This window comes from Gastrolobium bilobum, unplaced genomic scaffold, assembly GCF_033153095.1.
Source record: "Gastrolobium bilobum isolate Gb01-03AN ecotype WA unplaced genomic scaffold, APGP_CSIRO_Gbil_v1 utg2368, whole genome shotgun sequence".
Taxonomy (NCBI): domain Eukaryota; kingdom Viridiplantae; phylum Streptophyta; class Magnoliopsida; order Fabales; family Fabaceae; genus Gastrolobium; species Gastrolobium bilobum.
The window spans coordinates 184,884-208,555 of NW_026898232.1; the positions used below are offsets into that span (position 1 = coordinate 184,884).

The following is a 23,672-nucleotide window of genomic DNA, read 5'->3' on the forward strand; positions in this document are numbered from 1 at the left end:
ATACGCTGGAAAATTTGAAGATTCATTGCGTCATCACACCATTAGAGTTTAGGGAAACCTTACTATTTCTTTTTTGTATTTTTGATTCCATTATGCTAGGCTAGAGTTCTTTGTAATTAGGGCTAGATGAAACTCAATTGAACCTTTATGATTATGAATTGAATATTTAATGTAATATTCCCATTTATATTGAATGAATTTATCTCCTTTTAATGTTTTCCATGAGTTTGCTCCTTGTAGAATAATTTTGGGTGATTGTATGACAATAAGGATGTTGGTACATGAACCTTACATAATAAATTCATCATAATCCTTTTGATTCTAGGAATAGACAAAGGCTAATTATGCAATCATATGATTCTTATGCTTAATGCTTATTTTTTTTAGGAATAGTCGGGGAACTAGGGTTCTTTCAAGATCATAAAGAATTAGAATGTCAAGGGATTGAGTTTTAATTAATTTAGGAAAATCGATTGGCAATATATTAAGGGCAATTAATTAAGGGTTTTAATTCATAATATAAAAGAGAAATTGGGGGAAATCTAAACCCTAACTATGTGTTCTTAATTGTAAAAAACTCAACTTTTGTTTTCTTGTGTCTTTATTTGGTTTACTTGCTTGCTTTGTTATTAAGTTTGATTTCCATACAACTTCCGTGATTGATTGTCCAAATAAAACGTAAATAGTGAATTAGTGATTGAATTTCTAATCCTTGTGGTAACGATCTCGTACTTAGTATATTTTATTACTTTTACGATCGATGCACTTGCTGAAGTCGCAATAAATGTGATGTGCGACTTAAATGCACACACTCCTTATGCGCGTTTCACTTGCATTAAACGGATAAATAGTTTGCCAAAAGAATTAAATGGCGATATATTTATTTTATTTTGCATTGTTTCAGTCAAAAAGCCTCATTTGTATCCATATGCATCAAACTCTATATATTTTGGAAATGAATATGTACGGACTATTGCTCACTTCACTATGACTGTTTGTTGGTAAGGAGGTTGTGAGGGACCTATACTCTCAGGTTGAACTTCATACAAAGGGTGTTGTTGGGCGTTCTGATGAGCTAATTGATTGAGGTACTGAATCTCCCTCGTATATCATCATTCATCGCTAAGTGACTTTATCCAAAGCAACAGATCGGTCCAACAATGAGAATAACAACTTGAGTAGTAGGTTGAAAAACAACATCTACAACTCTTGGAGCATGAACAAATGAAAAAAAATCTTTATAGAGGATTTGTATGTAACGCTCGAGGTAGGAGCTATGGATTGTTGAGTTCTCCTGGTTTAAACCATTTTCACTAAAAGATATAGTCAAATCTTGATTTTCAGGTAAGTGTTTTAGCTTTGCAAATAAAGAAATGAAAATTAGAGTTTACCGTTTCCATAGATTGCATAAATGAACTGTTAGTGTGATGAGCTTAGGTATGTACACCTTGATGGGTAAAGTATCTCGTTGAGATGGCGCTTGTTCCGGATGACCCAATTCTATACAGCTCAATAACCTGAGCCCAAGCTTTTTTCCTTCCTCCACGTCAGCTCTACCAACCCCTCATCCATCTTGCCCCCAAGGCGACTGCACCCCCTAGGTGAGACACCAAAATGTCTCATCTTGGGATTCTACTCCCCTGGGAGACCACCCCAAATGCCATAAATGGTAACCCCCAGCGTTATACGTTGACATCGTCGATGCAGGGGCTGTATCACTGCTATCATAACAGTGTCAGTGTTGCGATTACGGTAAGTATACCGATCGTTTCAAGTGTCATTGCTATCAAAAAAAAAAAGCTGCAGATAGGAATTATTTCACCTTAGATCTTCCTAGAGTATTTTAAATTAATTTCAATAATAATTTACCTCAGGTATTTCAGACAATTCATCTTCTAAAATTAGTTGGTTAAATCCTAATGTCTTAGTGACTTTAACCCTTTACTCTAATTAGAATCCTAATGTCTTAGTAATCCCTCTTAGAATAAGCATTAAACGCGATGAATTATGAAGTCTACAACTCAAGCAAACCTATGTCTAGGTCATACAAGAATTGGTATTTTACCCCAGTCAGGATTAAAATCTCAATATATCTATTGCGAGCCCTAACCCTCATATCCCTATAAGAGTGATCAATTCATACAAGGATATAGAAATTCATGCAAGTTAAAACACAAATACTGAAATAATGTATTAAAGAAACTAAATTAAACCACAAATAGGATTCACATTGGATCCATGATCCTAACTACATAAATAAATTTAGCCTAGGATGTTCATAAATTCAGAATAAAAAGATGTTGAAAGATAAAAGGGGTTCATGAAAAAACTTGGTTGATGATCAGTGATGAAGCTTCAATCTCCTTCTCCTCCTCTGGAATCCCTCTCCAGAATTTCTCCTCCGCTTATGCCTTCTGCCTTCGTCTTTGAGTTCACATTTCTTTCATTTTCTGAATCGTCCCTGTTGAAGGCTTCGTCACTTTGTATTTATAGGCTAAAAACTGGGCCTTCAATTTTTGGGCCCGCTCGCTAAGGAGCTCGCTGAAGCGAGCTGCTCAGCGAGCACTTTTCTCCTCTTCGCTCACTTGCTTGCTGAAGCGAGCAATGGAGCGAGCTTAATTGTGCTGCTCACTTACTTGCTCGCTCAAGCGATAAGTAAAGCGAACTTGATCGAATATTTTTATATTTATTTAATTTCGTATTTGTCTTGATATTCAGCCGATGCCAACTGCAATCTCATCCTGATCAGGTTAGTAATTTGTTATTCTAGTCTGAAACAACCTGAAACAACAACAAAGATTAGAATTTTATCTATTTGTTGGCAATTTACTATCTTTTAATATTTTATTTAATTAATAATATATTTTTAATTATTTTAATTATTATTTGAATTATTTTTAACATTAAAAACATAGTGTCCTTGACACTTACCAGTCAGCCACCCCTACAGTGGCGGACCAAGGAATTTTTTTTGTGGGGGGGCTAAAATTAAACATTTGTTTCTCTCTTCAAACATTATATATGAGAGGTCAAAATACGAAAAAATTAAATATTTGTTCCTCTCTTCAATCACAATATGTGGGAGACCGAAATACCAATCCAGGGAACATAACTCATAAATACCTCTTTTAACTTATTATAAAGAGAAAGAAGGAGACAGAGAGAGGCGGAAGATGTCACGGAAAAATCTTACTATCAATTTGAAAAAAAATACACATTTTCAATCCCTAAAATGAACATTTTTTATGCAAAGAAAACAAAGAAAAAGAGAAGAGAGCAAAGGTTTAGATTACACAAAAAATATATACTAATTACTATAATCTAAATAGATAATTCAAAGCAGACCCCTCTCATTTCTTAACCTCTTTTTCTATTTACTCACTATTAGCCCAACAAGAAAAAAAAAGCCAAAGATAAATCAGAAGAGACAGATTGCCAAGAAGCACAATTACCAAAATCTTGATGCCCCTCACTTCCTTCTTTGTCACGAATCATCAGAAAAGGAGAGGGATCGAAAGAATAAGATTCATTCTTTCATAAAGCTCTCGGACTTCTTATTTTTATTCATGGATGTGAAGATTTGTGCTAACATCTAAGCATAATAAAAGTTGAAACTGGTAGTTTCAAGTCGAGGTTTAAATATAATTTACGGGGAATGTTATATTTACAAACTTTTCGTTTAGAAACTCTTACAAACTATATTGTGTCTGACCATCATACTTTAATCAAAAGTGTATGACTGGTCATACTTAGTGTAATTTGTAAAAAAAATTGTAAACAGATCTTTCTCCATAATTTAATGTTAATTTCATATGCTAATTGTTATCACCAGGTCTGTGTCAACAAACAAGAGCCATGTAGCTAAAAGAATTTGAACTAAGAGAAACCATGTAGCTCTATTGGTGGTCACTGATACTCCCAACACTGTGATGTAATCTTAAATAAACCTTAGAGTATAAAGAAACTCTAGAAACTATTTTCGGTGGGAGAAAACTACTTCACATTAATAGAGAGAAAAAATAAAAAAATTTGTATTATACTTATATTAAAAAAATTCTTCAAATTTTGAGGGGGGCGGTCGCCTACCCTAGCACCCCCCTCGGTCCGCCCCTACACCCCTAACAGATCCCAAGGAGGGTTGACCCCCAACACCAACCCACGCAGAGCATATATCTCATTCCCCTATAAATACCTCCCCCTGGGACAAGGAGGGGCATCTTATATATCGTTATTTTGCCTATAATCCTTAAGTCACACACACACGTACCCCCTATTATTGCTTGTTAGTATTCATACTTGGGATAATACTTCCTAGCTTGGTATCTACCTGTGCTAGAGGTATGACTCATACAGTGACTCTTATCCCTGAAGGGAACATAGTGGGCTTATAGATTCTAACGGTACATTACTCTTAGAGATAATGATATGAAACAAAGCTCTATATATGTGAGAGTCACTATGTATATCTCTAGGATGACTGAGAGAAGGGGAATGGTGTTATGAGTACGTTGACTTTATATTTTGACAAAGCAACAACTCATCATTATAATGAATGCATGATACCATTCAATGAGTGAATAGGCTATATATAGGTCGGAAAATATTCTCAATCGATGAAAAAGAGCCAACCATTTTGCCTAGTGTCCTCATCATTGTACGTGAGATACGTAACTCCAACATGCAAAGGTCTAAAAATTTAACCTTGGGAAACATGAAAATGATCCCATAAATGGCCTATAAATACCAACCCATAGGCCAGCATCCAAAACAAATATATTATTTAAAACAAATAATATATATTTATACCCAACACTTCAACTTCAGTTCTATTCTTTTCAAAATAATTGACATACATAATAAAATAAATTAGAAATTTCAATTTAGCATTAATAAATGAAATGGGATGGTCTTACTAAGTTTGGAAGTCTTACTTCTTGTTTGAGAGAGGAAATTAAGGGGGCGGTAGTTTATTAATAAAATGAAGGGTGTTACTTTTTTTCAGCGACAGTAAAACAAATTTGTCTACAGCTGAGACAAATTTAAGTGGAGCCAACCTTTAAAATCAAAAAAACAAAAACAAAATAAAAATACATATTGGTAGATGTGAGGGGATCAGGAGAAAGCAATCACCTGTGGCATAAGCCTATAATTACCCTAAAATGAAAGGGAACTGAATGGAAGGTGTGGGGTGTTGACATTACGTTTAAGGTTTAGGGAGAGGAATTGAGGGGTTATAAAGAGAGAGGGGCAGTGGCGGAGCCAGCAACATGTTAGCAAGTGCCAAAAAAATCAGCTAGTGCCAAAATAGCTACAGTTATGTGGCTACGAACAAAACATAGCTAATTTTCAAAAAAATTTAAACAGGATTTGCTACGTTTCAAGTGTAGTTAAATGAACGTGGCTAAATAAGCCAATACCAAGGAAACTGCTGGCTACAACGTTGCTCCGCCACTGGGGGGACTCAAAATAAAAGTAAAAAAACTTAACACAAAATAAAATGGGATTAGTGTTTGTTTTTTTAAAGAAAATAAAATTATGAGAAACAAAAATTACAACTGAGAAAGTGACAGTTTTTTTATAATTTAAATATTAAATAAAAAATGACAGTTTTAACTAAAGTAACTATCCTTTAAAAAGGTAAATATTTTTCTCAAATAAAAATAGGGTTTTACACTTCTTTTGTTGCACAAGAAGTGATGACATTTAGGGGTATAAAAAGGTTAGACTAGATTAGACTTTGACTAAAATAGGCCAAGCCTGTGTAAAAGCTCTTATGATTGGCTAATGTAGGACCAGATTACAAGTTTGGCATGATCTGTATTTTAAAAATAAAAGAATTGACCTAAACCTATTAGTTTGTTTAAGTCTATTAAACATTCAATAATTAAAATAATAATTTTATTTAATATAAATAATATGATATAGGCCGACCTATAGGTTTATGGGCTCGACATATATAAAAAAGTCAATAACTTTCTTTCTAAATAGATTTTTTTAAAAGTCTAGACCTTATATTTGACTATTTATAATAAGTCAAGTTTAACCTAATATAATCTAAACCGTAGGCCCGTCATCACCCATTTGCAATAGGGGAATAGATTTTTCTTGCAACAAGAGAAAATATTCTTCCATAAAAATAAAAGAGAACGTTTATTTCACAAAAATAGGAATTTAAAATTATTATATAAAATGGATAAATAAGATTTGCAAAAAATATCTTCACAATGACGTAATATAAAGAAGGTTGATTATCAGCCTATGCGCTGGAGATCATCTTCTACACGGCAATCATGTATACATCTGCATTTAAGAAAATGACAAGTGAATTAAAAAATATTTTTTTTCTTTTTCCGTACCAACAACACAGCTTCTTAGTCTATTTTGATTGGTTAGTCACATGAAGTGTATTGTGCAACTGCTGCACAATAGATATTTCCCATGATTGACTTATCATCAACAATATTAAAGAAAAAAAGACAATTTTAATTGCTGACGATTGATCGATGTACCAATGAATTAGTGACATTTTTCAAAGTGGTGTGATGTGAGACATGAGAACCTTAAAAGGTTGTCTCTACCAACTGGACTGTTACCTTGGAGCATCTTGAGTTCAGTTCTGTCTTGTTCATAACTTAACTTTGACTTTGGTGATCCTCTGCAACAACAATGGGTGACGAGGTTGTTTTGTTGGATACATGGGCCAGCATGTTTGGGATGAGGGTTAGGATTGCATTGGCTGAAAAGGGTGTTAAGTATGAGTACAAGGAAGAGAATCTTCTAATTGGAAAGAGCCCTTTTCTTTCTCAGATGAACCCAATTCACAAGAAAGTACCAGTTCTCATTCATAATGGAAAACCCATATGTGAATCTGCTATTATTGTTCAGTACATAGATGAGGTTTGGAATCACAAAGCTCCAATCATGCCCTCTGACCCTTTCCAGAGAGCTCATGCCAGATTCTGGGTTGATTACATTGACAAAAAGGTAACTGCTTTTGTTTGTTAGTGATGTGATTTCCAAAAAATTTTCATCAGAACTTTTATTCCTATTCGTGAAAAAATCACTTGATTAATTCTTGCATTAAAAGTAATATAGATATGATAACACAAAAGATAAATAAGATCATATGTTCACAATTGACATGTTTCACCCAAAATCAAGATATCCCTGGGGAAAGATCAAAATTTAGTATGTTTCACCCAAAATCAAGATATCTCTGGGGGAAAGATAAAAGTTTAGTAAGAGAAATTTCAAAACGGATATAGCTAATACTTCGTATTCAAATAACAATTCTTGTTTGCACGATGCGAAGAAAGCTAATGGTCTGGTATTATTGTGGACCTTATCTTATTTTATTTTATTTAGTAATTTGGACTTGAATCCATGAATAAATGTGGTTGCTTAGGGTTTGTGTGTATTTGTTTTTTATCCCAATAATAACAACAGTTAGGTTTATTTCTATACTCAAAACTTCAGCATACATCCTCTCACTAGTTCTCATCTATCATAGCCCTCTTATTTAACACAAAGAAAAAATTAATACAATAGATATTAATAATAAAAAAATATAATATTTTAATTATGCATATCAATTCCTATAGAAAGTATTCTCCAAGAATGGTAAAAGATGCTTCATCATTGACCTTCTTAAATTGCTATTTCGTGAAAAAGGTAACACTATGACATTGGTGAATGGCCCAACACAAATTTGGTGGGTTCAATTCAAAATTTGAAGATTGAAGCTCTGTAATCTTATCTCTGCTATTACACATTCTCAAGTTTTGGATTAAAATATGTGCACTTCATCCTTGTTAATATTTACCTATCTAAAAGAAAAAAACAGTGTTAATGGAATATATCATTGATTTTTGGTAATTTTTATAATTTGGTGGGAAGAGTATTAGGTTTTGATTTTCTGTACGCTAATCTCTGATTTTAATACCAATAATCTTCAATGCAGATATATGACACTTGGAGGAAAATGTGGCTTTCAAAAGGGGAAGAGCATGAGGCATGGAAGAAGGAATTGATCTCAATCTTTAAGCTACTTGAGGAGACACTTGGTGACAAACCTTTTTATGGGGGTGACACTTTTGGGTTTCTTGATCTTGGTCTGATCCCTTTCTATAGTTGGTTTTATACTTTTGAGACGTTTGGCAACTTCAAAATGGAAGCAGAGTGTCCTAATCTGATGGCTTGGGTCAAGAGATGCATGCAGAGAGAGACTGTGTCAAAAACTCTTCCTGATGAAAAGAGGGTGTATAATCATGTTTTGGCCATGCAGAAAGCACTCGGAGTGGAATAAAGGGACTGTTTGAAACAAACCATTAAACATTTGCAATATTGAAGGTCTTGTGTAATTTTATCTTATGTTTGCTAGGTTTGGGTTACTTATGGCCGGTTTGCAAGATACTTGACTGTGTCTACAATATTTGGAGCTGATGAGGGATGAATATTGTTATGTTTGGTTAAAGTTGTGCACTCATGATTAATAAAAAGTTTATGTTAGATGTTTGATGTTGTCCAAATATAAAACGTGTGTAAGATTAAGCATGCTTAAGGAATTTATGCGTTGGTTAATTTGGTGGGTGTGTCAAAGTTTTGGTTTATGGGGAAAGACAGTTTTTGTAGTCAAAATTGCTAATGAGGCACCACAGAATACAGAAAATTAACATTACCGTTGATGCCACAATGCAGAAGTCTTCAAATGCTTAACCCTACAATTACAAACAGAAACCATGACCAATGCAATGTGTTAAAGATTTTAACATATAATCTCCAAAAGTGTTTTTAATGAGAAGGTCTATGATCAGGTTGTGACTTGTGACCTTTGAGTAAAGTACTTATTTCGAAATGAAAGGATTTCTTGAGGCAAACAAACAAATTAAGGATCCAATATGGCAATTGTGTGAAGATACTACTTAAGAGAATTATAATTTTGCTCTAAACATTGATGCTTGGATATAATAGCAAATATTCTTATATACTTCCAAACTTTGACCATTTGAGTCCAGGATGTGGTTTTGGTTTTGTCTCAAATGAAAATATCTTCTTGTTATATATCCTTTATAGGAGGTTTAAAAATAGAGGCAGCAAAACGGGCTCGGCTCTGCGGGCCAACCCGCCCCGCCCGCTAAATGAAGTGGGGCGGGCTCATTTTTTGACGGGTTGATGGCGGACATAAACAGACCGAGGTGGGTCAGTGTAAAATAGGCTTGGACTAACGGGCCAACCCGCCAAACGAGGCGGGACGGGCTGAATTTTTCAGCCCACTTTCGAAAACGGGGTAAGGCGAGCTGACTGATTTTTTGACGGGTTGATGGCGGGACGGAGTGGGGTGGGGCAGGGCGAGCCGCCCACTTTGCCACCTCTATTTAAAAATGAGACTAAATTGATATATATTCTATAATTAACATCAACTTCTAATTTTTAATTAGTGTCATCTTAATAAATTTACATATATTAGTATATAATTATATTTTCAATTATTTTATTTACTTAATTAGTATACATAATTATAAATATGTTTAATTAAAGGGAAAAGTTAAAAAAAACCTCTATATTTTTGTTTTGAATAACTTATTCTCCTATGGTTTTATAACGATTATGAGAGGAATTGGTGGACCTTGATTATGAAACTAAAAGTACTTTACTTTTAAATCCAAGAGGAATCCAACAACCAAACCTTTGTTTTATGAAAGATTTTGTTTATAAACTGTATAAGGAACCAATCCGGCAGTGCTAGTCATTCTTATTCTGCACCTACTTAAATGTTCAATTATTTTCTTATCTAGAGTTCCTTCAAGAGTAAGTAGCATTGAGCAACAGTGTGCAATCAAGAAAGACGCCATTGAGGTAATATATTTTGCCAGTCACTTTTTTAATCCTATTTCTACCTTCAGCATTTTAGCTATTCTACCATGCTTGCAGTAATTTTTGTCTCTTTAACAAAAATTAACAGTTATCTTCCCTTTTTCTTATGCAGTTAATAGGCAATACCCCAATGGCATACCTGAACAACATTGTGGATGCGCATAGCTGCTAAGCTAGACTCCTTGCAACCCTGCTCCAGTATCAAAGATAAGCATGAAATTCCTTTATTTAACAAACTAGAGCTGTCTTGAGAATTTGTAATGATAATCTTCTTCTTTGTACCCAGGTTAGCATTTAGCATAAGGCCTCATTACACCTGGAAAGGTTAGTCATTTAAAGTTTACACATTTTATTTCAACAAATCTTATTCAAATTCCATTTCATTACATCATAGCCAATGTGCATGCTTGTTCGGATTTGCCATTATTAGTTGCTCATAAATATTGAAGTTGAGCACGCTCTTCAGGCACTTATTATGTATTCCATATTGTTGAATGTATGATCTAAACAAGTTTAATCTTTTTGAATAATGGATGAGGAGAGTGTTGTTGTTGAGGCTACAAGTGGCAACACCGGAATTGGATTGGCATTCATAGCAGCATTGAAGGGCTATAAAGTTATAGTGGCTATGCCAGCTTCTGTGAGTCTTAAGAGAAAAATTGTTCTTGGAGCTGATGTGTATCTGACAGACCCTGCCAAAGGAACCAATGGGGTGCTTCAGAAGGCCGAGGAGATAATTACCAAGATTCCAGGGAGTTAGATTGATAATTCTGCAAATCCAAAGGTATCTTTTATATTCATATTTTCATAATTGAGCCTATTATTTTGTCATTGACAATGGTCATCCTTATGAGACCACTGGCCCTGAGATTTGGAGAGACTGGGGAGTGAAAGTTGATGCTTTGGTTGCAGGGATAGGAACTGGGGGTACAATAACGGGTCAAGGAGAGAAACCCCGAGAACAAGGTTTAAATGTTTACCATGCATGCTTTCTAGGCTAAAAGAGAGAATGAGGGAAACCAAGTTTTCTTAAAATTTAAGCTAACTTAAGGTTTCTGTTGCTCTTTTTCACCCTAGGTTTATGTCCTGATTAGAGGACAGCCAGGTGATTTTACTATTATGTATATGTCATGATTCTTTTTGGTCTTCTATAGCTATTTCTTTGTGTAGAAAATTAGAAAATAAAAGGCAAACTAGTACTTTTTCTTGAACTACAAGAATATTCAAAGTACATGGCTATTCATCTTCAACGTTGGACTGAGTCCTCTTGTGGATTACTGACTTTACTCCTAATCTAGCTGCTAAATATTATTCGCAGTTGAATTGTTAAAAAAGAGTTTTTCACTTAGATGGCATATACAAATTCTAAACAAAATAAATTATACTGAATACGGCTCTTCATTTTTTCTCCCCTTTCTCACTGACTATTGAACTATTTTGTTAAATGTTACATGTCTGCCCATGTGACAAATGCAGCAACCATGTCCGTCAAAAGTTTGTTTTCCCATTTTCTGTACTCTGGTCCTTCTTGGCATGTGTTATACAATTGGGTTACATTACATATCTGGACAACGGGGCAAGTATAACCAATTATTTCAGTGAGGAACATTAATTCTGAATCTATGATTCTTTAAAAATGTAAAAAAAACCTTTTAGAACTTCAAAAGATTGTTGGGTTAAATTTTAATGAGATAAAAATAGAAAATAGAAAATAGAAATGTGAAGAGTTTTCTGGTGAAGAGTCATGTCTTTAGGTTTGTGTTAGTGGACATTAATGAGTTTAGAGTTGTTAGTGATGTTATGAGGGTTTATGAGACTCTTGATTAGCCTTGTAATGAGTCTCTTCATTAGTAGAGTCTTTTCATTAGTACTTTCCGTTTTTTGTTTTGCCTATTAATAGGCTTGATGTAATGCACAATTTGGAGAATAGATTTGACAACAACAGAAAGTTCTTCATAGACATACTTGTGTGGTTGTCACTTGCATCTGTGTGTAGATACCAAATTCTAACAAATTGGTATCAGAGCTTGGGCTATGGAGGAAAAGAACGAGATGGAAGTGCCACTCTTTTATGGAGATAAAGATGAAGCATTGGTCTTCTTACTCCGTCTGAAAGAATATTTTCGGAGAGAAAAAAAAATTTGAAGAGGACAAATGGCATGAAGCTTTGAGTAGATTCAGAGGAAGCGCAATCAAATGGTTCCGAACATGGAACTACCGCGACTTTAATAATATGTGGAAGGATTTTCTAATGGCCTTCATAACAAAATACTTGCCTGGACGTTTTGATCTGATTAATGAAGAAGATGAAATCTTCAATGATGATGATGAAGATGAGGAGAATGATGCGGATGAAGAAGAGACCGAGATGGCGGAATCCGAGGTTGCCAACGGCAACGCATCCGCGAAGGAGATTGACGTGTCGGAGCGCGTAAGAGACGACTCGGAGAAGAAGACGATGGAGATGACTGCGACCAAGGGAGCCGAGATAGAAGAGGAGGAGAACGAAGGAGCCGAGATGGAATATGAGGAGAACGAGAGAGTCGAGATCGAAGCGGAGAAGGACGGGAACGACGAGTCCATTGTCGAGGTAGAAGACTTCGTGGAACCTGAGTGTCTGGAGACAGAGTCGAAAATCGGAAAGGAGATTGAGAAGCCGAGGTGCTTGATGGAGACCGACTTGGAGGAGACCGCGAATCTGAGTTCCGTGTTGATAACCGGGATGGGGGAGATCCCAGCTAAATCACCGAGTTCATGTTTTGGAGAAGAGCTCGACCCCTGCGTGATGAGGTTGATGTCGGAGACCGACATAGGCGCGGTTCGGGTTGGAAGTCAGAAGTCGGAGACTGCATTGAATTTATGGTGGAAGTGGAAGATGTCGACACCAGTGAAAAGAGACCATTTCCCTGGAGGACGGTGGTCTGAGATTCTATCGATGAGGCGCGTGGAAGCTGGACTTGTTGAAGAAGAACCCGGCGATGAAGAAACTGAGAGCGGAAAAATGGAAGGTGTGATTGTGGATAGAGAACCCGGCGATTAGGAGCCTAGAGTTACTTTTATGGCGGAATCATTTTGGCTCAAGCGTAAACCAAAAGAAGATCGTGGGGAGGAATCAGAAAATGATGCGTTGAGTTATTTAGGTGTGATTGTGGATAGGGAACCCGGCAATGAGGAGCCTAGAGTTACTTTTATGGCGGAATCATTTTGGCTCAAGTGTAAACCAAAAGAATATCGTGGGGCGGAATCAGAAAATGATGCGTTGAGTTATTTGCTTGATGATGGGAATCAATGGTCCTCAATGAGTGATGGGGTTATTGTGGTTGATGAGGCCCAACGTGCTATTAATGTAGCACATGTTGAATCTGAAAGTATTAAAATTGGCATAGGTGTTGTAAAACTAATGAGACGTTATAGTGATACAGATACTGATCAGTATGATGACTTGTGTGATGATCATACGTGTAAGAATGGATGTGGAAATATATCGGAGGATGAGGTCGACAGAGAAAAAATCAAGACTGTCTATCTTCCACCAATGAAGGAACCGCCGAACAAAAAAAAAAAATTTGAAGAAAGGGGTACAACATGGAAACAGCGCGAAAAAAAATCAACTGGTGGAAAATTAAAAAAAAAAGAATTAAAATTTAAGGGGGAGTTTTGTTGGGTTAAATTTTAATGAGATGAAAATAGAAAATAGAAATGTGAAGAGTTTTCTGGTGAAGAGTCATGTCTTTAGGTTTGTGTTAATGGACATTAATGAGTTTAGAGTTGTTAGTGATGTTATGAGGGTTTATGAGACTCTTGATTAGCCTTGTAATGAGTCTCTTCATTAGTAGAGTCTTTTCATTAGTACTTTCCGTTTTTGTTTTGCCTATTAATAGGCTTGATGTAATGCACAATTTGGAGAATAGATTTGACAACAGAAAGTTCTTCATAGATATACTTGTGTGGTTGTCACTTGCATCTGTGTGTAGATACCAAATTCTAAAAAAGATAGGAGAAATATCACTGGCTTGCGAGAAAATCCTCCCAGACTTGTGCATTTGTACACAAAGAATCACAAATCAGGGTCTTACTTGTGGGCTATAATCCTAGGCATTATCTTAGTCTTATACAAACTTACCTATTACGGGCTAAGACTTACAAGGCTCTACATGAATACAATATACACAATGTTTGCTCCGTATGCTACTAATAAAAGGTATTCTGCTAAGAACAACAAGGTTTATGAACTCCAGATATGAAGTGAAGAAGCCATAGAAACTGCTAAGCTGCTTGCTTTGAAAGAAATCAGCCATTAATGGATGCACACCGATTTTAGTATATTCAGATAAAAGAAGTACAAGAAATTGAAAAAATAAAATAAATTAACAAAAGAGTACTCCAGATATATGCCTACATTAAACAGTCTTGTACTCAAAAGAGCTAGAGCATATACCTGTTAGCGATGAACAGCATAAAGTAATAGATCATTTAAAAGAGCGTTGGAGTAGATATATAAGAATTGATAATGGTCGATAAAGCTTATCAAGTTACCATAAGTCAATAGAACTGAGAGATTATATGAAAATTCCCAGGATACCACCACCATTGGCACATTCCATGACATTGCTTCCTCACAAAACAAATCAAAGAAGATTGTATTTTACCTCTCTCTTCTTATTTCCTTCGGCAGCGCCTTTTTTGAAACCACTAAAATCGTAAGTGGTGTCAGCTGTATTCTGCTTCTTCAATCCCTTCTTGCCTCCAAAACCAAATTTGGAATTCTTAACATCTCTTTTCTTCTGTTTCTTTCCTTTCCCAAAGGCTTGCTTTGCCTTCCCTCCTGACCGATCGCCTGGTGACACTCCTGGCCTTTTCATCTTTGACCTTTCGAATACTTTTCCATCCTCAAAGTCCAAACCAATATCTGCATCATTGGCGCTGTCAGCAAACCCACTTTGTTGCCTCTGCTTCCTCCATTTCTTAACAGATTCGATATCCTCCTTTTTCTGCTTAGCCCTTTCTTTCAATTTCTGGGCCTTAATCTCTTTGGCCAATTATAAAGAACTTTAGGATACACTATCCCAAAAGCTAGCTCAAAGGGTGTGAGTGCCCAAGACCTTATAACCTCCACTCAGCCTAGGTGGGGACGACGAGACTCTGATACCATCAGCTAAGAACCTTGAGATCACCACCCCAAAAGCTAGCTCGAAGGGTGGGAGTGTCCAAGGCCTTATAAACCTCACATTAGTTGCACATACAACCAACGTGGGACTATATATCTCAACTCCAATCTCTTAGGACCTTTCTTCTCTCTTCAGCCTCTTCCATCTTCAGCTTCTCTGCTAATAGCCGACCTTTCACCTTTACCATGTGGTTATCTGTCTTCACCATTTCTGCATAATAGTCTGCAGGCTTCAGAAAAGGGAGACCCATTGACTGAAGTTTCTCAAATGCCTGCGTGTAAAACGCAAGCTCCCGCGCCAAGTCATCATTGACATCTACTTCTTGCTCTTGATCAATATCAACGGAGAGTTTGTGTATCCATTGCACATTCTCTGGCCAGCTAATGTCTCCAAGTTTATCTAATAGAGCATCTCTGTTATATACCGCATTCTTAGACGGTTCAGCTAATTTAACATCTTCTTCAGATTCTGAGTCAGAAGGTGACATTTCCCCTCTTACATCTTCAGCTTCACTGTCAACCATTGTATCATCATTTACCAAAGGTGCCTCCATTCAGCCTATACAAATATTTAAAAAAAAATGAGTTCATTTTAGACCAAAAACAGTGAAGTCTAGCATTTACAAGTTACAACTATCACTTTCTTTCTGTCTTTTGTGGGCTAAACAGAACTTCATTAACAAACAATTAAGGGACAAAAACTCCTCAACAAAAAGGTGGGGGAGCAGGCATTCCATCCAAAGCAGAATCATAACTTGAAACAGTGGTGCAGCCGGGAAAAAAAAATTATACATGTCTTCGAATTTTATTTTTTTTCAGACAATAATTTAACCAATCATTTGCCCCCCTAAATCTTACCAATCCTCCAAAATAATTATGAGAATACACTCCAGTACATCCTTACATCATCATTCTACTATTTTATAGTGGTGAATAAAAAAGTCAATACTATCTATACATAAGGCAAGAAATAAAATCATATACCTCGTCTCTAGAGATTAACTAATGTCAGACTTGCAATCAATCTTCTTTTTTTATAAAAATGAAAAAAGAAACAAAGGATAAAGAGAACATAAGAATGAGTACGTGATAGGGGAGGAAGAATAAGTTTTCTCTCTAATCAATGTGCGTGCTACGTTGTTTTAATCATCTCTATACGTTGCTACGTTGCTAACTAATATAAAAATAAATATTATTTTTGGTCCTTAACAAAAAATTTGATCCCCAATTTCGTCCATTATAAAAAAAAAAAATTAGTCACCTGGTAACTATGAATATCAAAGTGGACCCATTTTAGTCTTTTTGAGGAACTAATGTGAATCTTTTTTGAATTTGTGAGGGACTACGATTTTAATTAAATTGATCCTCTTTGAATTACTCAGGGAACTCGAGACTAATTTTTTTTACAAAGGATTAAAGTGAGGACTGTATTTTTTGTTAGGGACTTAAAAGAGTATTTACTCTTAATATAAATATTGAATCAAAAAATAAACAAGAACCTAAAAAAAAAAATGGAAAATTTTATGTCCGTAGTTGCGCACATGTGCATATACGTGCTTCCGCCACTGACTAGGTCAATGACCGGACCGATTTTAATAACATTGGTTGAGTGTATTCGTATCGTGTCGTATTGACTTGAATTGTCACCCCTTATCCTCAAAAATCAAAATAATTTAATAAAAATGAATGTATATTTATTACCAAAGTAACGGTATGATACGGAACATATTATACTGTTATAAATCATGATCACCACATTGATTGCTTTCAGTTATGTCTCTTAAAACTAAAAACTGATCGAGTTTAACGATTTTTCAAAATTCGAACCAACAATATAATAAAAGAAAGAATCAAACCAAATTGTTATATCCTCAAATATCATAATAATTTAATAAAATTAATTGTACATTTCTTACGAAAATAACGGTATTGATCATGATGACTACATTGATTGCTTTCGATTATGTCTCTTAAATAATTTAAAAAAAAAAAAAAAAAAAAAACAGTTAATGTCCTCCTATATATGAAAACTGACAATAGTGTTTTTGTCTCCCTCACCAAAACTAAATCGTTCTACCTTCATTCTCATATAGTTGAGTTCTCTCTTCCGAAGTTTTGGGAACATATTTCAAAGTTCAAGGTGGGAAATATAAGTCTTGAGTTCTTCTTGAGTTTTTCTTGATTCAACATTTTTTTTCAATGTTTTTCTGTGATTTGACTTTGGACTTGGACTTGTATATTTTGTGTTAACTTTTTGCAGCGTAAACAATGGCAAACCAAAAGAAGGAAAAAGAGGATTTCACTCTGAAGGAAACAACTCCAAACATCAATGCTGGAAGAATGATCAAAGGTAATGGGCTTCCCACTACATTTGACCTCGTTGAACAAATGCAATTTCTGTTTGTGAAGGTGGTGAAGGCCAAAGACTTGACAAAAAATGGAGGAGGCACTCATACTTGTAACCCTTATGTGGAAGTGAAGGTTGGAACCTTCATGGGAACAACCCGGTGCATGGAGAAAACCTCAAACCCAGAATGGAATAACCAAGTTTTTGCTTTTGCCAAGGAGAGGATTCAGGAACCAGTTTTGGAAATTGTGGTGAAGGACAATGTTGTTGCTGACTCTGGTAAATTCATGGGTCGTGTTATATTCACAATTTCTGATACTCCTAAAAGGGTTCCTCCTGATAGCCCATTGGCTCCACAATGGTACAAGCTTGTGGATCAAAAAGGAATGACTCTTCAAAGAGAGTTGATGGTAGCTGTTTGGATTGGAACTCAAGCAGATGAGGCTTTTCCTGATGCTTGGCATTCAGATGCTGCCGCAGCTTGTGGTGAAAACATTACTTACACTCGTTCTAAGGTATATATTTCTCCTAGAGATTGGTATCTTAGAGTTAATGTGATTCAAGCCCAGGATTTGTTGCTCAAAAACAAGAGTAGTAGTAACTCAGAAATCTTTGTCCAAGCTGTTATAGGGAACATGGCTTTGAGAAGTCGTTCCATTAGAACTAATACAAACCCCATGTGGAATGAGGATTTGATGTTTGTTGTAGCAGAACCCTTTGATGAATTCTTGTTTTTGAGCATTGAGCAGGGGCAGGGGAATTCCAACAAGCATGAAAGCTTGGGAAGTTGTGTGATTCCTTTAAAGAATGTTGAGAAGAGAATAGATGCTACTCCACCTAGTTGTTTATGGTACGACCTTCACAAGCCCAAGGAATGTGAGGGTGAAGAGGAGGTTAAATTTGCTAGTAGACTTCATATGAGGATCTGTTTGGATGGAGGCTATCATGTTCTTGATGAGGCCACTCACTACAGTAGTGATCTCAGGCCAGCATCTAAGGAATTGTGCAAACTCAGTATTGGTTTTCTGGAATTAGGCATTCTGAATGCTATGGGGCTCCCTGCAATGAAGAAGGAAAATCGCACTGATGCTTATTGTGTAGCTAAGTATGGTTCCAAGTGGGTGAGGACAAGGACTATTGTTGATAGTCTTTCTCCAAAGTGGAATGAGCAGTATAATTGGGAAGTATTTGATCCTTGCACTGTTCTTACAATTGTGGTGTTTGATAATGGACACTTACAAGGAGGGGAAAATGCTGAAGGAGCAGTGGACAAGAGAATTGGTAAGGTACGAATTCGGCTATCCACACTTGAAAATGATAGGATTTACACTCACTCTTATCCACTTATAAACTTGCATGCTGAAGGTGCCAAGAAGATGGGAGAAATTCAATTGGCTGTGAGATTTTCTTGTCCATCTTTGTTGAATGTTTTGCAAACTTACGCACAACCTTTGCTCCCAAGAATGCACTATATATGCCCATTGAATATTTTTCAGCTAGAAAGTTTAAGGAACCAAGCTGCTGCAATCACCACATTGAGGTTCAAAAGGGCTGAACCACCACTTAGTAAAGAGGTTGTGGATTATATGCTAGATGTGAGTGCAAATGTATGGAGTATAAGGAGAGGAAAAGCTCAATATTACAGGATCATGAGTCTTCTGAATGGTTTATTTTTTGTTGCTAAACAAGTTGACATGATACGTGGTTGGAAGAATTCAGTTATTACAATGATTAGTTACTTCATCTTAGTGTTTTTCATTTTCTGTCCAAGATGGATTCTACCATTAAATTTTTTATTCCTTCTCATTGTTGGGATTTGGAACTACAGAACAAGGCCAAGATATCCTTCCCACATGGATATGAAATTGTCTCAGGCTGATACAGCCACTATTGAAGAACTTGAAGAAGAGTTTGATCCCTTTCCATCTAAAGTTAGTGGTGATAATCTGAAGAAGAGATATGATAGATTAAGAGGCATATCAGGGAGGTTAATATCAGTTATGGGTGACTTGGCAACTCAAGGAGAGAGGGTGCAATCCCTACTTAGTTGGAGGGATCCAAGAGCAACAGCTTTGTTTGTGATTTTCTGTTTGGTTGCTATCATTGTGACTTATCTCATTCCTTTTCGCTATATAATGTTCATTTGGGTCACTTATATGTCAAGACCTCCAAGGCTTCGCTTTGATATGCCTGCACTTCCCCAAAACTTCCTCAGAAGGATGCCTGCAAAATCAGATTGCATGCTATGAGTTTATTTGTCTTCATTTTATTGCTTTTCTTTGGTTAAGAATCTGTTTGGTTTCTTCTGCATTTTGTTTTAAATGCAGAAGGACCCAATTATCTATCAATTATACTGAACTTTATTGAAATTTGAATTCGAACATGACCCATTGGAAGTCACTGACCAATACGACACGATAAGAAAAAAATTGATATTTTAAGAAAAATAAAAGATATCAAAAAAACTAGAAATTAACCCCAAATATCCACGGATTGACACTATACGAATAGAATTTTATAATATGAATTATAAAAAATATCTGGTTGATATATGGGTCGGATCAACTCATAACACGATACATCACTAATTCATGTCAAAACTCAAACTCGGATACGATCATTCGAATCCACAAGTCCACACGGTACATTTTTTGACGTGTCGGTCACGGTTCGACCTATGCGTCATGATATTTTACCACCCCTGTAAAGGATTATTGTATTCTAAAAGTTCAAAAAAAAAAAAAAAAAAAAAAAACTTAAAACTAGTCTATTTGCTGCATGCCACTAGTCATATCTGATAAACAAAATCCATTACAAATATTACTTTTTATTTTTTTTAATTCTTTTTAATTAAATTTTTTTATGTAATTAGTTAAATTTTAAAAAAAAAAAAAATTGAAAAGAAGAGCTATTGTGGTGCTCATATAAAAAGTTAGACAGGCTAGTTTTTTAAAAATATCCTTAAAAAAGAAAATATATCGTAAAATACTTGTATTTTTCAAGTTTATCCAAACACGTCTAACTTTTTTCGGGGTGACTATTTAACTTTAACTTTGTGTGGTGTGTGGTTCTTTCAAATATTTCATCACTTGATTAACGCAAATATCCCTTAGCAATTATTTCTCTTCAACTAGACCAGAGCAAAAGTGTGTTTTATATACTCTTTTGTTCACTTCACTTTCTGAGTTCAATTGCTGTCTCAGTCAAATGGGGGATGAGACCAAGGTGGTTTTGTTGGGTTCAGGGTTCAGTATGTTTGGGATGAGAGCTATGATAGCTTTGGCAGAGAAAAGAATTGAATATGAGTACATGGACCAAGATCTTACCAACAAGAGCCCTTTGCTTCTGGAAATGAACTCAATTCACAAGAAGATCCCAGTTCTCATACATCATGGGAGACCCATCTGTGAGTCCCTCATAATTGTTGAGTATATTGATATGGTTTGGAAGAACAGTGCTCCATTGCTTCCCACTGATCCCTATCAAAGAGCACAAGCCAGGTTCTGGGCTGATTTTGTAGACCGCAAGGTACATGTTAAACTGTCAATTTCTGTTGCCAAACTTTTGGATTTTTATTTTTTTTAATATTATCTATCGGTTCATCGATAACTTGAGTAGTCTTTATAAGCCGGATAGGATCACATGGACGGCAAAGCTCTTCGTGTCAAGTTTTAATATAATTGTATTTCTAGGGACTTGAATTCAAAATTATTGATTAAGCTGAAACAACCTAGTTGATTCAAGGACTTAGTGATAAAATGAAAAATTTTACAATATCTATGTCCTAGAAAGTTATTAATAACAACTCATGTGATAACAAACGCAGGTGTATCATGATTCAAGGAGAATATGGACTTCAAAGGGAGATGAACAAGAGGTGGCAAAGAAAGGCTTCCTAGAGAGCTTAAAGCAATTGGAGGAGGTTCTTGGAGACATGCCTTATTTTGGGGGTGACACCTTTGGGTTTGTTGATATTGCTCTCATCCCTTTCTATTGCTGGTTTTATACGTACGAGACCTTTGGCAACTTCAAAGTGGAGGCAGAGTGTCCAAAACTTATCTCATGGGCTCAGAGATGCACGAAGAAGGAGAGTGTATCTAAAACACTGGCAGATGAGAAGGAGGTTTATGAGTCTGTTTTGGATTACAAGAAGAAATTTATGGACTAAAGGGCATAGAAAACGCATGTTTCTAAGCACAGCGTATTTGCATCAGTTAAGCGAGTCACAAGTGCATTTGCATGATATCATATTGATCACATATAGTTTGGGTTAGTGCTAACAATTACCATTGGACACTGAGGCTTGTGAACAACAAGAATTAACTACATGGTTCTAGCCTTGTAAGCGTCGTGTTTTTTATCACACAAATTCCTGTTGTGGCTTCACGACTTGTAAATTTCCAACATGAAGACTTCATAGCCTTTGTGGCTTTGTGCACATAGCTTTCTTGTCCAATATACTTCTTGTTATGCCTATAATATGGTTTTATATAATCTTATACTTTCAAACCAATATCGTGATTTATATGACATCAAGATACAACTAGATCGAAATAAAAGGATAGGTTGCACCGGGTTTCAAATATACATTAAGAGAAATAAAGTAGCAAAATCAAGGGTACCACCTAAGAGCCATTTTATTATGCCATTATTCAAAAGATAGAGCTGACAAGTAATAAGACAATAGCCTCTAATCTACTGAGAGTCGACCTTTCTCTTCTATAGAACGTTTTGAGCCTATGCTCCTCAGGGAAAGACTTGGACAGACACACTTTTTCAGTGCACCTCTTGGCCCAAGCAATGATATTAGGGTACTAAGCTTCATTGATGAAATTGCCAGAGAAACTATAAGCATTAAACCAATAGAACAAAGGAAAAGGTGCCACATCCACAAGGCCAAATTTGTCTCCACCAAAATAAGGCCTGTCTCCCAGCTCTTCTTCCAACAATTCTTTTTTGGCATCTCTTCTCCTTCAGTTTTCCAAAACCTCAAGGCAATCTCATATATCTGTTTCATTGTTGAAGTTCATTAAAAAATTTGACATTTTTTCAAACTAAAGGATAATTGATATAGATAGAAGAACAGAAATAATCACAATCATAACATTGAATCGCCAGAGAAGTACATTTTTGTCAATGTAGTTAGCCAAATACAGAACTACAAACAATATCACAAAGACTAGGTGATAGAGAGTTGAGAATTAGAAACCAAATTCAGACTTATTGAAGTGTGGTTCCAGGCTGCTTGTTGGCCTGGAGGTATCACTACCTGATTGGATTCCACCTAAGCTTCTGCTTTTTCAAAGATTATAGGGCTTTTGCCACCACAACCATTGCTTCTTGTGTTTGGTTTTCAAAGAGTAACTCTTTTCCTGCTTCCCAAATATCATATAAGCCAGCCATGAAATCAATTTTCTCTTGTATTATGCATCCAAGATTCAATTGAGCCAGCAAATGACTACATAACTGGCTAAATATATGAGGAGGAAAATAATAATAATAATAATAATAATAATGAAAAACAAAGCGCTTCGTTAAAACAGTGCATGATGATTTTAACATGAATGTATGACTGACTGTAGGCACCTAAACCCAAGCAAAAAAACTTTGGGCATTCATTCTCTGTCTTGAAGTTGCCAAAGGTTTCATAGACTTTAAACCAAGTGTAGAATGGAACAATTGCTACATCAACAAAACCAAACTTGTTTCCTCCAATATAAGTCTTGTCTCCTAGATGTTCCTCCAACAGATTGATGGCATCTATGAAGTCCTTATCGGCAGCTACTTGTTCTTCTCCTTTTGTTGTCCAAAGCTTACTTCCAATTTCATATATCTATGACTACTAGAGATTGAGTTGAGAATTAACCCTCTCAATTAAATTATAAAATGTAAGAATGAGAAAAGGAAAGGGCTACTTACTGTCTAGTCTCTGAAAAATGGTAGGCAGAGGAACAATAAAAAAGGCAAAAGAACAGAACTTTCAAACAGGGAAAGTAGCTCAACTACTCTCAAATCTTGGAAGAAAAGGGTCTAACAAAAGTAGCTACACCTATTTCCTCGCAGAGAACATTTTACTTTCATATGCATCTCACATATTTCATATTACAACCAAAGGGTCAGAATTAATAACAGGCAGAAACATGGTTAAAATCTATGTAGCACCGATACCGATACGGAACATGACACGATGACACGACACTCTGACACTAATTCTAAAAAATATTAGATTTCGACACGTTAGGACACGTTTTGTTATTAAATAATATTTTTTTATGTATTGTATAT

At 35.7% G+C, this 23,672-nt stretch overlaps 4 protein-coding genes and 1 pseudogene across 4 annotated transcripts; 4 read left to right on the top strand and 1 right to left on the bottom strand.

Moving 5' to 3' along the window:
• Positions 1 to 6,554: 6,554 nt before the first annotated feature.
• LOC133314061 (glutathione S-transferase 3-like) lies at positions 6,555 to 8,544 on the top strand. The gene is made up of 2 exons (XM_061515497.1): positions 6,555 to 6,984; positions 7,961 to 8,544. Exons 1-2 carry the CDS (start codon positions 6,667 to 6,669, stop codon positions 8,303 to 8,305), a joined length of 663 nt encoding a protein of 220 aa, XP_061371481.1. The 5' UTR covers positions 6,555 to 6,666; the 3' UTR covers positions 8,306 to 8,544.
• Positions 8,545 to 9,171: 627 nt separating this feature from the next.
• On the top strand, positions 9,172 to 10,967 carry LOC133314094 (putative inactive cysteine synthase 2; annotated as a pseudogene).
• Positions 10,968 to 11,343: 376 nt separating this feature from the next.
• LOC133314078 (FT-interacting protein 3-like) lies at positions 11,344 to 19,636 on the top strand. Its single transcript, XM_061515517.1, has 2 exons — positions 11,344 to 11,367; positions 17,336 to 19,636. The coding sequence occupies exons 1-2, from the start codon at positions 11,344 to 11,346 to the stop codon at positions 19,634 to 19,636; spliced, it is 2,325 nt and encodes a 774-aa protein (XP_061371501.1).
• Positions 14,502 to 15,594, bottom strand: LOC133314073 (probable rRNA-processing protein EBP2 homolog). The gene is made up of 2 exons (XM_061515513.1): positions 15,143 to 15,594; positions 14,502 to 14,913 (listed from the first exon to the last, which is right to left on the bottom strand). Exons 1-2 carry the CDS (start codon positions 15,592 to 15,594, stop codon positions 14,502 to 14,504), a joined length of 864 nt encoding a protein of 287 aa, XP_061371497.1.
• An 849-nt stretch (positions 19,637 to 20,485) lies between the features above and the next one.
• Positions 20,486 to 21,881, top strand: LOC133314081 (probable glutathione S-transferase). Its single transcript, XM_061515521.1, has 2 exons — positions 20,486 to 20,915; positions 21,214 to 21,881. Exons 1-2 carry the CDS (start codon positions 20,595 to 20,597, stop codon positions 21,553 to 21,555), a joined length of 663 nt encoding a protein of 220 aa, XP_061371505.1. The 5' UTR covers positions 20,486 to 20,594; the 3' UTR covers positions 21,556 to 21,881.
• Positions 21,882 to 23,672: the final 1,791 nt, after the last annotated feature.